Genomic DNA, 16,093 nt, shown 5'->3' on the forward strand with positions numbered 1-16,093 from the left:
CTGGACCCCCCCCCCCCCCTTCCCCAACAGACAGCACGCAGGACGTGTTTATTAGACGGAGGTCCGCTTTACTTTTACACCTCCATGTGCACCGCAGCGCGCAGGATGCACCGCTGCGCTCCTCTGCGCTCCGCTCCTCTGTCTCCCGGCGGCACGCAACAAGAATCTCGGTGAGGAGGGGGATAAGAAGAAAAAAAAAAAAAATCAGCATGCAACACGACAGCCATGCCTTTCAAAGCCCGCAGTAAAGCATCTCCATAAAGTCACACTCTGCACGCATGCACGCCTCTCGTCATGGATAGAAGAGAAGAAGAATAAGAAGAAGGGGAAAAAAAAGAGAGGAGACGGGATAGAATAACAGTACCTGTAACTCCACACTGTAACCCTGATAGAAGTGTGTCGGGAACACCGCCAGCTGATGTTGCACTTGGAGGGAAACTGTATAATCCATGAACCAGAGGATGCTCCTGGTAGCGACAGACTGAGCGGGAGACGCGTCTACTGTTGGCGGCGGCACTCCGCTGTAGTACAACCTGCCGCTGCTCTCCGCCCCGCTGCGCTCCCATTGGCCGCACGGCGCTCATCAGCCGCGTCAGTTCGCTGAGGCAGGGCGGGAAGTGGCAGCAAATACACAAATATACATCTCATCAGGTCTGCACACAAACCATTCATACTGTACATACACAGAGGAGCCAGGAGAGAGGATGGAAAGATTTGTTTTCTACATTATCATTAACATTATTATTAGTAGTAATAGTAGGATTAGTATAATTACTAGCAGGACTGGAAGTAACTAATTAGAAATACTCAGGTTACTGTAATTGAGCAGTTTTTGAGGTACTTGTGCTTTTAGGAGTATATTCTTAAGTCTGTAGTTTTACTCACACTTAAGTATTTATTGTGTAAGGGATAATGTACAGTGAGCAGGTCATTATTGTGAAATAAACCCAGACAGGGTGATACAGGACCCCTTCTGACTGAATGCCCACTATTGATGCTGTGTTAAACATCAACAGTTAAAAAGTAACTAATACTCTGAGCAGTGAAAAAAAATATTAGAGCTAGAAAAAAATAATTGCCAACTATTTTGACAATTGATTAATCGGCTTGAGTAAGAGTAGATGTGAGTGGATTTGTTTTTTTTTCCATACAAGTAGTTGAATTATAAAAGTAGTATTAGCAAATTATATATTGAGTAGTTTTTTGTCTTTTTTTATTTGATCCCTCTACTGTATTATTTATAGGGGTGTTTTCAGACTTTTGTGACTGGGGTGGCCCAAGTGGGGCACAGATTTATGCAGGGGTGGCATGAAGCATTTGCACATGCACACATTAATGTGCAATTATCAACTTATTTACCTTAATTCCTAGCATTTCAGTATCTTACAGTTTCTTGCATTCCTGTGTTAAAATTTATATTTAAGTGATAAATATTTCTGTCAATTACAAGACAACAGAGTGGCACCATATAATATAATTTCTATCATTTATTCTTCAAGTCCTCAGTAAGAAATTGCACCTCCATTGTACCTTTTTCATCAGGCCGTGAGACTAAATTCATCCTCCACACTAAATCATGAAACAGGTGGTTCAAACTAAGGTCCTGCCTCTCAATGGACAGGATAAAGGGGTGACACTTGAGTTGGCCAATCAGATTTCAGGGGTAGCCAGTGTACCCCCATGCCCCCCCTCTAGAAACACCCCTGATTATTTGTACATTTTATTTCCCAACATAGAGGTCAAAATGGTTTTTGAAAACCTTTATGGGCTGTTCTACCGAATCAGTGCCAACTATATTACATACATGACCTGCAATTTGTTCTGATTACAGTTTGAAGATAAATCATTGAACACTTTAATAAAAACTACCAATGAATAAAAAACTTTTTAGCCTGTAACCACTCAATGATTTTGATTCTTCAAAAAAGAAAAACACACACTTTACATTTTAATGCTGCTACCCTAGATATTACTATGTTTTGTTTTGTTTTTTAATATGGTTTAACCACTTAAAGGTGCTAAGTGTTACTAAAACTTTGCTAAAGTCCTTACTAAAGTTTTTGCTAAGTCCTTTCACTCTCAGTCCTGTTACAACCTGTGGTTTAACAAGCAGCAAGCCCTACAGTTCTGAAAATATAATGTGTATTCACATTATCATGAGAAATATGGGTCTTGTTGGTGGGTCGGGGTTGGTCCAATGATTGAATGAACCATATTTTGTCACAGAGATCATTTGGTCTATGGGTTTATTTTCAGCACTATACAGATGCTACTGAATGATCATAGAAATAACATACAAGTATATCACAGGCGGTGGTGTGTCTCTATGATGCCATCGCTCTTCAATGACTACATGTTGCTGCTTCTTACTTTGATCATGCAGGTGACACTGCTCTATAGCTTACAGGCTACACTATAGTATAAAGATGAGTATTTATAGTATAGTATAAAGAATATGGATCAGAGACAAAACTGATAGAGACAGAGAAAACAGCGCAATTATAAATCCATCTGCTACTTCAGCACCACGGACAGCACCATTGATTTCTCAATACACAGCACAGTTAGACTGCTGATATTTCAGAGCCATGGTTGGAGCCATTGATTCTAACTTACACAAACCTCAGTCAGATAAATTATCAATGAGTCAGGCAGACTAGAGTAACATATTAAATTAAACAACCCCTCCTCCCCCGCACACTGTCTGGCACGAGGGGATGGAGACGGGGTTTGGCAGGTCAACGAGGTGGATGCATTTTGGTCATTTTGCCAACAAGGTGGATGGAAACCCCCCCTCATGTCATCTACTGGGTCTTGCACTGCAGGTTTCGCACCTCAGCAACAATGCTGCTAGCAGTGGACCACTGTGTGTACTGAACAAAGAGAATGACACATGCACAGGCTCAGACACAGATACAGTAAGCTGCCCCACTGAGGACAGACACAGAGGCATGTGTGAGGCCCAGTAACCTAGTAGCAATAAGAATACCAAAATTACACCGCTGCACCGCCGTACCCTCTGGAACTGTCATTCCCAGAGACTGGGTCGTGACCCACAGGTACATCACAGGAGATTTCATTTAGGTCAACCAGTAAATGGAAGAAAGACTCAAAGATTATATCTGCAGTCCTCCTTTTTTTTAAAGCAATCACAATGTGTATAATTTTTTGGGGGAAAAAGAGCCTGTTCATTCTCCTGCCATTTATTTTGACTTTTATATAAAGTAAGCTCAAATGTCCTATATTGTTTTCCTGCTGAGAGGAAATAAAAACAAGATGGCCTGTTAACTCATGCAAAATATTGAGAAATAAATGCATTTAGGCTGTGTCAGAAACAATATGAGGTAATCTGGAAACAGCAGTAAAAATGGTCAGGAATGTTCATTTATGCACAAATTAACTCTTCCCAAGATTTACTGATAAAGTCTAGTGTGAACTGGGTCACAATCATTTTTAAAAAGTGGGTCCCCATAAAACAGGTTTGGAAAACACCACTCTAGAGGCATCTAGCGCACCCCACTTTGGGAAACCCTGCTGTAGCATATGGAGGGAATGACCCACTAATTATAGAACTCTTAGGCACCACGTCCCATCGTGAGACTGTATGAGACTGCTGATGCTCTGTTCAGGTAATGCAGCAGCTGCCATGCTGTACAGACAGTAGGAGTCCAAACAGTATGAGATAGATAGTGATCAGATAAGCTCCTGGAGACGGCACCAGCAACACCTCCTCCTCCGAGGTCTGCTGCAGAATGTGGGCTGAGGTTTAAAGGCGGTGCGTAGCTGCAGGGCAACATTTATGTGCAAATAGGGTCAGCCATGCAATTTGCAAAATATCTCCACTGCTGATTATTTCAACTAGGTCAGAATATCAGGTCAGAAATCAGTACGGAATAAGATGGAGGAGGGAAAAAAAAAACAGTGGGCAAATGTCTTTCATCTGCCCTTGAGCGTGGTGCCCATGGTCCAGATGGCTGGACTGTCATGACAAGCTATGTTTGCAACAGGAACATGTCACATCCTTGGGGGCTTCTGCGCGCCATGTTTACATTTTTAGTGTTGATCCAGAGCGTCGTGCAGTCAGTGAGCAAGGTAGGCATTGGGCTGGGTACCTAACCAATAATTGACGCGCCGGCTGCTCTGGGAATCACACCAGTGACCTTCCAGTCAGGGACAGAGCGGGCCCCGCCACCAGGCCGCCCCGCTCCCTCTGGAGGAGCGCTCTTTGATCACAGCTGTATGTTGGCTACCAAACGGAGCTGCGAGTAGAGAAAATGTGTCAGGGCCAGATGATCTATTTTTGTTCATTTGTAGATTTCTGTGCATCTCATTACTCTGTACTCAGTGGTGGAATATATTCATGATATGCATTATGGAGGAGTGGTTGTAGCTGAGAGCTGAATATTAATTCTCACCTCGTTTAGGTTGTTTCCAAAATCGGATTCCCACCTCCTTTAGAGGCTTACACTCTGAAAAATAAGGGTTCTTCCAAAAGGGCTGAGGTTCTACCCAGAACCATTTAGTTCTGAAGAATCCTCTTATTTGAAGAAAGGGTTCCTTAAGGCTTCTTTGTAAGGGTTCCTTTAAGATCCCTTTTCATCCAAACAACCCTTTTGGAAGAAAGAGTACTTCAAAGGTAACAGAAATCCTTGAAGAACTCTTTCATCCAGGCTTTGTCAAGGGTTCTGTGTACCATGTAATGTAAAAGCGTTTTCGCTAAAAGCCCCTGGCTTGATCCTGGATAACAACCCCTGGAATATTAAAATGGTTCTCAGTAGAACCGCCTGGCTTGGTCCAAGTTAAAACAGATCATCCTGGGTTGGTTCTAAATAAAACCCTCAGAATATAAAAGGGTTCTCGGTACAACCCCATGGATGGGTTCTAAATAAAACCCTTAAAATATATAAAACAGCTCTCGCTAGAACCCTCAGGGTTGGTTCTTGATAAAAACCCTTGGAATACAAAAAGGTTTTTCGGTGGAACTTTATGCATAAGTTCTAAATAAAACCCTCAGAATATAAAAGTTGTTCTCGGTACAACCCTGTGGGTGGGTTGTCAATAAAACCCTTGGAATACAAAATAGTTCTCTGTACATTTCCTTGGATGGGTTCTCATTAAAACCAAAATCAAATGGTTCTTGATAAAAAACCTCCTCAGTGTGTTCTAAAGAAAACTCCTGAAATACGAAAGGGTTCTCGGTGGTACCTCCTGGCTTGGTCCAAGTTAAAACCTTTGTAATATAAAATGATTCTCTGTAAAACATCCTGAATGAGTTCTAAATAAAACCCTTGGAATATAAAAGGGTTCCCGGAAGAACCCTCTATCTTGTTAACACCCTTTAAAGGTGGAAATGTTCTTGATAGAACCCCCAGGGAGGGATCTGGAAACATTACACCAAAAGATGTTTCTAGGAATAACCCTTAATGTTGTGTTCTAGTTAGGACTCTTTGAAAGGGTTCCAAGTGGAATCTTTTACCAGGAACCAAAAAGGGTTCTCCTCTGGCGAAAAGCTGAAGAACGATTTATGGTTCTAGTTAGCACCTTTATTTCCAAGTGTGTAGCACATTAGCTCATATTTGCATCAAGTCACAAACTGCTGCACTGAGCAACAGTGGACGTAAAGGCAGTGAAATACGAGTGAAAAGCACCAACTCTGATATCTTATGAAACATGAGCAGCTAAATATAGGCCATTCCTAAAGGTTGTGGATTTACGGGTGAAATCCCTGCCTCTGGTAATACATCTCACCAGCCACTGTGAGGAAAGAAGCAGGAATCATTCCTCCGTAGACGGTGGATCCTTAGCAAAAGTTCAAACAAGCGCGCTTGAATGAGGTTATATTATTCTAAACACAGCAGGCAGCTGCAATTAAGCTTTACAAACCTGGCCCAGTTTGTTGTGGGGAGCCTCTGTGTCAGCCTGCAGCACACATGCCTGTCTGCAGCTGGCATACTGTTTTGGCTCCTGTCTTTCCCTCTTTTTTTTTTTTATATATTTTTTTTCACTTCGAGCTGCCACACAAAGAGAGCGAATGCCACCATCAGTCAATCTCTGCCTCATAGCCTGTAGCAACCATCCAACACCACAGGCATCAAGCTGACTGTGACCCTGAAAGCTGCAACAAAAGCCAGCCAGCCACTCATCATATTTTATCTTCAAAAGGAGCCATTTTTGCACTCTGGACATGCATTATGAGTGTCAGGTGACTGAATCTGACTTGTTTGTATTCACATGCCACAGTAATAATAATGAAGTGGAGCTACATCACCTGTACTGCAGCTACAGTACATGTGTGATCTGTTTGTGATGAGATGATATAGTGTTCTTGTAAATTCAAACTGTGCTGTTGCTGAAAAAAATCCTTTATGCACATGAATTGCTAATGTAAAATCAAGGTCAGAATACAAAACTGTCTCGCAGTTACATCTCACTGCAGTACTGATGTTCAGAGTTATCTAACACGTGTTCTTTGCAGACTGATTTAACACACTAGTGATTCAAAGTATATGTAAATCCTATGGAAGCCCTGAGAAGCAAGTGAGAAAAAAAGCATTTGGTGATCAATTTTCTGAACTGTTTTTTTTCCCTTTGTTTATGACGTATGTACAGATGAAAAAGGTTCCGCTGGGATTACTTAACCCTTTTCACCTTTTTTTGTAATACTCATTTTGGCCACAGGAGGCTCAAGTGCACCACTGACTTCCTTGACTAAGTTTTGCTTGGCATGTCAGACCAGTATGGCTGTGTGTTGGGAAGATACGTGCCATGATACAGAGGTTACGATTCAATATATTGCGATATATTCCACCATTCTAAGCAAGGCCCTTGCCTATTTTAAATCTGCTTTTAGGAAAACTGTCAAAGTATAAAGAATACTCCAACATATGCATAAAATGTAAGTTACAAAAGTTTACTTTTTATGCAATTATTACAGTGAAGACAGATACCAGCACTGCTAGCTAGCGTTTGGGGGCTTAAACACAATACAAAATCAAGCACTGCCACAAATCTTTACATGTATCACAATATCTAGATACAGGTTTCTGAGATCATTACAGTGATGCTAGAGATAAGACGCCTACAGCCTGGCACTGCAGTGATTTTCATTTTCATTATAACTGGGTTACATGCTTGAGGATATGTGTTTTAACTGATGACAAGCTTAGCTCGAGTGAATCGGATGTAAAAAAAAAAAGCCAATAAACACTTAATTTCCCATAAATGCTTCACAGAAAAAGTCCTTAGTAGTTCATCAGCAGTAATTAACATGGCTCCTAATGAACAGAAAGCAAACATGGAACAGTAAAATAAAGCAGATACCTGAAAGTACAAACACCGACACAGGAGAGAAACTAAACTACAAACCACAGACATTCAGATTGAAGCTGCAATTTTTTAAAAACCTTTTTCTCTCTGCTTTCCACAGACATGAGGTGAGTCTTGGATACTCGTGGAAGCCATCTTGTGAACTTATTAAAAAAAAAGTGGATTTAGACCCAGACTGAGCACAGGAAGACAAAAATTCTTCATATGAAAGGTTTTCATTTGATTTTCCATTTGACCTGCATAACTGGGAATGAATTGCCAAATCTAATATGCAAAACATTTTCAAGGTGTTAAAAGTGATGTGGTTGTACATACTTATTCTGTCAGTGTGTGTGAGAAAACAGGAGGGCCTGTTATGTGAGTCATGCTTCAGAAGACGCCCCTGTTAAACATGCTCCTGCTGGACTGCAACCTGCTGCATCCACAGAGCTGGAAAAAATGACACCATGCGTTACATCACATTCTGACTGCAGATATCATTGCCAAAACCCCCACTGGCATCAACAGCCCCAAATCACTGTATCTGCTTGGAATTAAAAATCTCCATAATTGTACTCAGAATTTGGACAGCCTCACACAGTGCGGGGGTAAACCTGGTGGATGTGTTTGCACGATGCACACTGCTGGAGCTGCACGACACACAACACAATAGAGACTTCTGATGCAAACTGATGGACCTTCTTATATTTAAAAGTAGTCTAACTTATTAAGCAGGTAGAAATCCTGGAAATTCTTATGTCATGATCCAATATGTACAGATCCATAACAGTACATGTACAGTAGGGATTATGCAGTCTCCACATGGCTGAAGGTGAAATTGCACTGAAAGTTGTACAGCTTTGCCCTGAAGACATGAGACTGATTTTTAAGTATAATATGGATTTTAGATCAGAGCTGATTACTGTTACAAAACAATTGATCAGGGTTATATTTTTAATAAAAAGTCAAAATCAGTCTGGTGAGTCTTGGTGTTACCTATAGGGATTTGAAGTGGGACTGTATGAGGTACTTATCTGTAGTCACTGTATCGCCCAAAGTAAACGGCAGTCGGCACAACCTCAGTTTAGGGAAGCAGCAGGAGTTCCTGTGCAGGAGTTCTTTGTAGATATCGTTGCATTTTTTTGCCTGAGTCATATTTTGTCTGGAACAGCCCAAAATCGTACAGCATATACCCAGCTTAAATTAGATTTTCCTGCTAAGTGCACAGCATTACATTGCTTATTTTCCGTGCTGGTACAGTATTTCTGTCTGCTTCTGTAAACCAGGGGTGTGTCAGCCGCCATCTACTGTAGGTAATACACTGACTTTCGATAAGTACATCATATAATCTCACTTCAAATAATCCGAACTGTCCCTTTAACATACATACGCATCTGCCAAAAAGGTGCAGAGAGGCCAGATAGAGGCTCTAGGGACTGGCATGACAGCGGTAGAGATGACAGATCCTGACAGGTGAAATATGAGTTCCACTGATGCAGGGAGCAGGGGAATAAGCCAGCAGGGTTCTCTCTCTCTCACACACACACACACACACACACACACACACACACACACACACACACACAAAAGCATGCATCGCATCTTTCTCCTACAAATTCATCCTCCTCTCTCACTCAAAGTCCTCGTACATCACTGCAGAGACTCACATGGTGAAGGCTGTTGAGCTGCACAGATAAGAGATGTTGACTCATTCTTCCTCCATCCACCTTCTGTCTAAAAACAGAGGAGGAAATAATGGCGGTGCCAATAGTCGCTGGTCTCAGAGCAGGTTGATTCAGTGGATGTGTGCCATTTGGATGCTTTTATATTCATCAAATCCGTCCTTAGCCCCATTCACACGGGATTTATATCTCTATGGGAGGTGGAATGATTTTAACATTACCTGCTCTGGTCAGTGATTTTAATCCCATCTGTTGTATTTATGTGAGTGGTTTTTCACCTCCACCCTTACAGCTGCAATTACCTGCTGTTTTTCAGTGAACTTGCAGGTCGTCCTTAAAGTGGATCTCTGGGTTGTTTCCAATGGAAGAGCTGTGTTTCCCTCTACTTTTCTCTCTTTATCAGCTCAGTGTGAAATTTGTCTTTTGTGTGGAAATAAACTAAACATGTTAACACAACACAGAAAAAAATACAGGTACTGGAAAAGCAGGAGCCCATAAAAGGTCATCAAAAGTGCTGTTGTCACATACAGCATGCCGAATTAGTTATTAACAGTGTCTTTTTGCAGTGAATCCATGTATGTACGGACTGCTCTCTCTGTATTACTTTGACTCTGAAAAAAACTTAAAAATGCAAAGATTCTCAGGCAAGTTCTGAGGTGCATTTTTTCAATCACTTCTAAGCAGATTTATAGATGTACGGGATGGATATCAGTAATAATGACTTGAATAATGAATTATTTCAAATGTGTTTAATGTATGTTCAGATTTGACTGAAACAGTATCCTTGCCTCTCCTTAAACTGTCCCATGACCCCCCAGCTCTTGGCTTTGTCTTTTGGGTTGTCCTGCTGAATGTCCACAGTTACAGACAATTTTACGCAATGTCAACATGGTTAAAAATGCTGTGCTGAACAATGAGTTAAATGATCAAGGTGCACAGGGAATATTTCGTCCTTAATCCTGTCTGAATGGGGTTTAGGATTTCAAAGGGAGCTGTGCACCTGTGAGGAGTCGAGCACTTGAATGAATGTGTTCAGGGTCCACTGTGTTCAGGGAAGAAAGTGACTTTCTAAGTCATAGGGTAAAAATACACCCACTCTCTTTGTTTTGTGTTCTGTATTTCCACTGCATAGTATGGCTCAACTCAACTCCTCATCACCTCAGTTGAGGTCCTAAGCGAGCGGTGCTGATACTAAAAGCAACTAAAAAACAAGCAACCAGCAACCACAATTTTTATATTCACTCAGAAATGTCAGCCCCCAAACCATGTTGTGGTCTATTGACAAAGTGCATACATATGAAGAACACCATCCCTTCTTACCCTCTGTTTTAAGAGTACTGCAGCTCCCTTTTGTGAGCGTAATAAGTGCACGAGAGAGTCGAGTCGAGCCATACCATGTAGTGTAAATACTGTACAGCTTTAGTGGTAAGTTGAGGTATTGATTTAAACTGAAAACTACAATTTAATGTAGTAAAATAAATAAAACATTTTATGGTGTATACAGTAGTAATAAACACATTAAACACAGAGACCAAAGTCATGTGTCAAACTAATTGGAATTCTCAAGGCTACAGTGCTCATAACCTATAAAGTCAATATTAAAAGAAGAAGACCTTGTACAAGATGTTCTGGGAAGGCGTTTTCCATGTTCCATGTTTCCATGTTAGGCTGAATATACATCTGATCACTTGAAAGAGATCTTAAGACAGACTTAATACAATCAACAAAATGACCAGAGGATGGACCCAATACACAGGCAGGATGATTGAGCAGCAAAAAGAGTCCATATACAAAAAGGCTTACACTTAGATCAAGGCACCTTCTTGCGTGCAAAAGACAGAACTTCCTGTCTGTGACCATTACTACTGGGCTTCTTCCTGAGGCATATTAGATCAGAAATAATCGCATACTGTTCGACCTCATAAACACTGTCTGCTGGGTCCATGATGGCAGGTAGGGTAACCAGGATAAACAAGTGGACGGACCCAACATGCAGATAAGAGGCAGAACAGGTGCAGTTCAAATGATTAAATAGCAAAAGAGTCAATATGTGAAAAGGATTACACTTAGATCAGACAGGGACAGGTCTAAATCAGAAAAGTGTCCAAATGGCAAACAAATTCAAAGGTGGTAGACAAGCAGTCCAAAGTCCATACAACAAGCAAAAAGTCCAAACGAAGCAGTGTTGCTTGATGCAAAATACAGCAGCATTGTACTGTGACTTTAAATTTGTGTATTTTAACAAATATTCATCACCTAGTCTTGAGAATTGGGACAAATCACGTCCATGACACACTCCTGTCCCACCTGCATGGTGGCATCTTGACACTGTTTCAACAGCTCAGTGATGACTGAGTACTCTGTGAAAGGCTGGTTGATTGTGGTGAAATAGTCTGTTTGATTTTCAGGAGGGCTTGTCATTATTAGTTGAGATGAAGCCACCTGGGACGGAGGCTTCAAGTCATCCGTTTGTGTCCGCACAAAAAATGGTGCAGCCAGTCAGCATCCTAGGAAGGACAACTGGCACCTCCAGGCATGATTTTAGGTGTGACAGAAGTGTCCATAGAAGAGACTTGTCTCCAACAAACAATGGTGGCTACTTCAGAGGTTAGTGTAGATAGTGAAGAGTATTTCTTCACTGAAAGAAGAGCGAAGAATGGCACTAAAGGATTTTCTTGATGGAAAAGATGTTTTTGCCGCTCTCCTGACTGGCTTCAAAAAGGGTTTGAGTTGACTGGTTGAAGTTAGCTCATGTTAAACAGATGGCTCATCCAATGAACTGCCAAATGTTTTTTTTTTAAGTGCTTGGCCTTTTCCAAACAGTTTCTAAGAATGACCTCCCAGGTGGTCCTGTATAACAATAAATCATCTGACGTGTCAGGTCACCCCACCTCCACCCACATAAGTAAACAGACATGATAGTCTTGACTGAAAACTTTGAGTAAACTTCATTGTTTACAAGGGATGGAGTGAACACTGCTCCCTCAGGAAATTTGGGCCGGAGGGGGTCCAGGATCTCAGGTATATCCACCTTCAGAGAGCATGTATTGTTCGGCATGTAGAGACGAAGAATCCATTGATCTTGGTTGGTGGCATTAAAAATCACCTTCTTCATCATTATCCCACCATTGCTGTTCACCATATCTGAGACATGGATGTTTGTTATTTTGTTCATAATGTTCCACTCAAGATAAAACACGCTGTTAATGATCAGTAATAATTTGGATAGTGAGGGAAATGGAACTCTCACCGAGACTTAGCCAGTGCTGTCTCAAGTTCCAAGACAAAGTCACTGGTCTTTCAGGGACCTAGGCAACCGAAAATAGGGGAGATTTATCTACTACAGTAGAGTTGACTTACTCTCCCTTACCTAACCTCATTGAGGGCAACCATGTGTTTCATCTTGAGCAAGACAATATGGACAAAATAATCAAAAACCTCCATGGCTCAAATTTGCTGAACAGTGTCAGGTGAAACGTGGACTTGATGCCACCAACCAGGATCAATGGATTGTCCTTCTCTACAAGTGGAAAAAGATATGCTCTCTGAAGGTGGACATACCTAAGACCCTGGATATCCTTGGGCCTAAATTTCCCGAGGAGCAGTGTGTACTTTACCTTCTGTAAACAGTAAAGTTTACTCTAAAAACAGTGAAGTTTACTCAAAGTACATGGAAGTCTATCATGTTTGTTTACTTGCTTGGGTGGTGGTGAGCAGCGGAGAGAAGCAACTTGTCCCGGGGTTTGGTATTCAGTCATCAAGCACTCAAGGAGCACAAGGAGCTGCTGAAACAGTCTCAGGATGTCACCAAAATGATGGAGAAAATGGGAGTCTACACACACTACACAAGTTGCATAGGGCCCTGCGAGGTTTGCAAGGGCCATGCCCACCCCTTGTCGCAAAGTGAGTGTTAATGTTTACAACTTTGATGAGAGGATGAAGCAGAACTAAAGAAAGAATAAGATCCTGAGAACGAACGGGATGAACAGTAATCAGGTAAACTTGTGTTTGTTCCTCTCCAAATTTGATATCATTCATTCACAGTAATGTTTAGTTGATTGAGTGACAGTTTGCAGCACATGATGCTCCTCCCCCTGTCTGTCTGTCTGTCTGATGTTAGCTGTGCTGCAGCCTGTCTGTCTCTGTCTGTCTCTGTCTGTCTGTGCCGTGCTTGCAGACACATCCAGGGCTGCTCTGGGACTGTGCGCCCGAAAGCAGTGAGAATGAAATACAACTGTTAATCATGTTTGATGAGCGCCGACGTGCAGCGGCGTTTATAATCTGTCGCTCAGAAAAGATAACCACGCTGCGCATGAACATGCATTCATATGTGCATGCACATTTACCCGCAGCAGCCTCTGTTGAGACCGGTCTGTCTGTCTGTGCAGACAATACATGGACATGATGTTACTCCTGAGAGGTGCACATCAAAGTGAAAAGTGTTCAGATCCTTTACTTAAGCAAAAGTACTACTATCACACTGTAAAAAAAAATCATGTTGCAGTAAAATGTTCCTGTCAGTGTTATCGTGTCTGATGTTTTTGGATTCATATTATTGCATTAATTTTACTGCTGTTTACTGCTGCAGAAGTTTAAGGCTGAGCTCATTTTAACTACTTTATAGGTCACTCTTGGCTAGTATAATCCACAGCAATGCATCATGGTCTACAAAACCATCAAATGTCTTTAGCATGAGTGAGTCATCTGTGAGAACCACATATACAAAAATGTCAGAAAACAGCCTTTTTCAGCTTTGTGGATTAAAAAGTACGGTATTTGCTTCTGAGATGTAACTCAGAAGCATGAAGTTGCATAAAATGGAACTCGAGTAAAGTAGAAAACAAGTATAGTACTTGATGTAAATGTATTTCATTACAGTCCACCACTGATTACAACTCTGGATAGTGCAAAATGGAAATTAATGGATTGACATTGATGGATGATTCATGAAATACTGAATTTAAAATCAGTTAACCGACTAATTACCAGGCATCAGACCCAAAGCTATGTTTTAGTATTTTAGACATTTTATATATTTCTTATTTATGTTAATCTCAATATTCACTTATCTTTAGATTCTACACAAAATATTCTATTTAATAAATATAGTTTTTTTTTGTACCTCATTCTGTTCTATATAGATCTACTTATTCTTTGACCAACAGATGGAGCAAACTGTTTCAAAGGAGGGAGGATTGTAGTGGGACACTGGGGTGTCAGGTATGACTGTGTAGTAATGGCCAATGGTTTCATGGCTCTGTGGTCAGTTAGGTGGGCACCTGAGGACCGGCTCTGCGCTGAATCATACATATTTAATGAATTTGTGGAAAAACAGAAAGTTGACCAGTGCTTGAGCAGTATTGCTGCCTTTTTTATTGTCCTATATTATATATATCCAATATTTATTGTCCTGCTTTTAGCTTTTTTTTAAGTATCTCAAACACAATTTTAATGTTCTTTTAATGTTTCTATTTTAATACATTTTCAAGTTCTGTAAAGCACCTTGAATTGCCTTGTGTATGAATGGTGCTATATAAATAAATTGCCTTGCCTTGACTTTTTTTAAACCAAGTGAAACAGGGGTCCTTACGTAGCCCCTTTTATGCCAGATAAAATCATGTTTTTGTAAAAAATCTAACAGAGTTGATAGAAGTCTGGGATAAAACTTTTAACATTTTCAAGAATTTTTTAAACCAAACTGGATTATAAAAGCACACTTTTCTACCTCTGTTATCAGTAGGTATTGTTGGTTTTAGATTTTGAAGGCTTTTAACACATTTTTACATTGTTAGTAGTTATGAAGACTTGTCTGGGTCTGTTTTTTGGCACAGTGCAAGTCTAGAAATTAAAAAAATATAGTAACTATTAAAATTATTATTAATTAATCATGAATTACTTATTAATGATATAGCGATGAGTGGCAAGGCCAGACCAGCCAGTCCAAATATACTTTAACTTTTACTTTACTTCTTTCATTATACTTAGTATCATTTTTTGTAATGCTCATTATAGTGCCTGTTCTAGGAATATATTATAAAATGTTTCAATATTAAGTACTTACTTTATTTTTAATTTTTTCTTAGCCATGGAGATATGGGGAGGGTCAGACAGGCAGGGGGAATTCATACTACGAAAATGTCCTAAGAAATATCTTGCAGTGTTCATGTTTTGACTAAATGTTGGACTTAAATATCAATATCTTTAAAAAAGGTTTTAAAAAAGTACTTACTTACTAATCAGTTGTCGACACTATGCCTTTTTGCTTATTTATTCATTTATTTTTTTTTTTTGTTGTTGTTGTTTTTGTTTATTTATCTTTCTTACTCTCCCCAAACATACTCTGTGTACTGTGGATCACTACACATGGATCACTGCCTCTTGCAAACAGACAACATGTGCACACACACACACACGCACACACACACACACACACACACACACACACACACACAAAATTTGGATCATTTAAGCTGTTCTCTTCATCACTACTCTTGGACTCGTAAGGCGTCGATGTATGTAAGTCTTTTGTGTTACTGTTTGTGTGTACTGTGTGTTACATTGCATTTATTATTATGTCATTCTTTTGTTTGTCACATTTTCTCACCAAAAAACATTTAAAACAAACCAAAACATTTCATAAATTACACATGAATCCTTAAAAAAATACAATTTCATTAAAAAATGGAATTGGAGTATTGGTATTAATCATTTTTTAAAGATTTTCGATTTGTCCCAGTTCTCATGAATGCAGTACAAAAGCATTACTTTTAGAAGAAGGTTTGTATCCTCAGCTCCTGACTGGTAGAACATAAAGACTCCAGGACCACACAGAATAAATATGGTGTCACAGCAGCAGGTTAGCAGTTTCCCCTCCTTTAAGATCTGTGAATAAAACACACACCAGTGTCTGGCTGATCACACAGGGTCACAGCTGACTGGTGGGTTTGATTGTATACTCTCTCTCTCTCCCTCTTTCACTCTCTAAATAATGCAGGCCCTCTGATTTATATTCTGCGCAGACCCTGGTGGTAAATGGGCAGATATGGTAAGCGGACATAGATGGCTGGACACACTCCGGTGCTCCGTCGTCGAGTGCTTGATTGAAA

General features: G+C 40.4%; 1 protein-coding gene across 1 annotated transcript in view; it reads right to left on the reverse strand.

Annotated features, from left to right (window-relative positions):
• The window catches only part of zmat4a (zinc finger, matrin-type 4a), a 217,107-nt gene extending 216,598 nt beyond the window's left edge, over positions 1–509 (reverse strand). Inside the window, exon 1 of the mRNA XM_084729631.1 lies at positions 365–509. Within this exon, the coding sequence (XP_084585757.1) occupies positions 365–451 (87 nt within the window). The 5' untranslated portion in view covers positions 452–509. The remainder of the gene's footprint in view (positions 1–364) is intronic.
• Positions 510–16,093: the final 15,584 nt, after the last annotated feature.

This window comes from Lutjanus erythropterus, chromosome 10 (genome assembly GCF_056507025.1).
Source record: "Lutjanus erythropterus isolate fLutEry1 chromosome 10, fLutEry1.hap2, whole genome shotgun sequence".
Taxonomy (NCBI): domain Eukaryota; kingdom Metazoa; phylum Chordata; class Actinopteri; order Lutjaniformes; family Lutjanidae; genus Lutjanus; species Lutjanus erythropterus.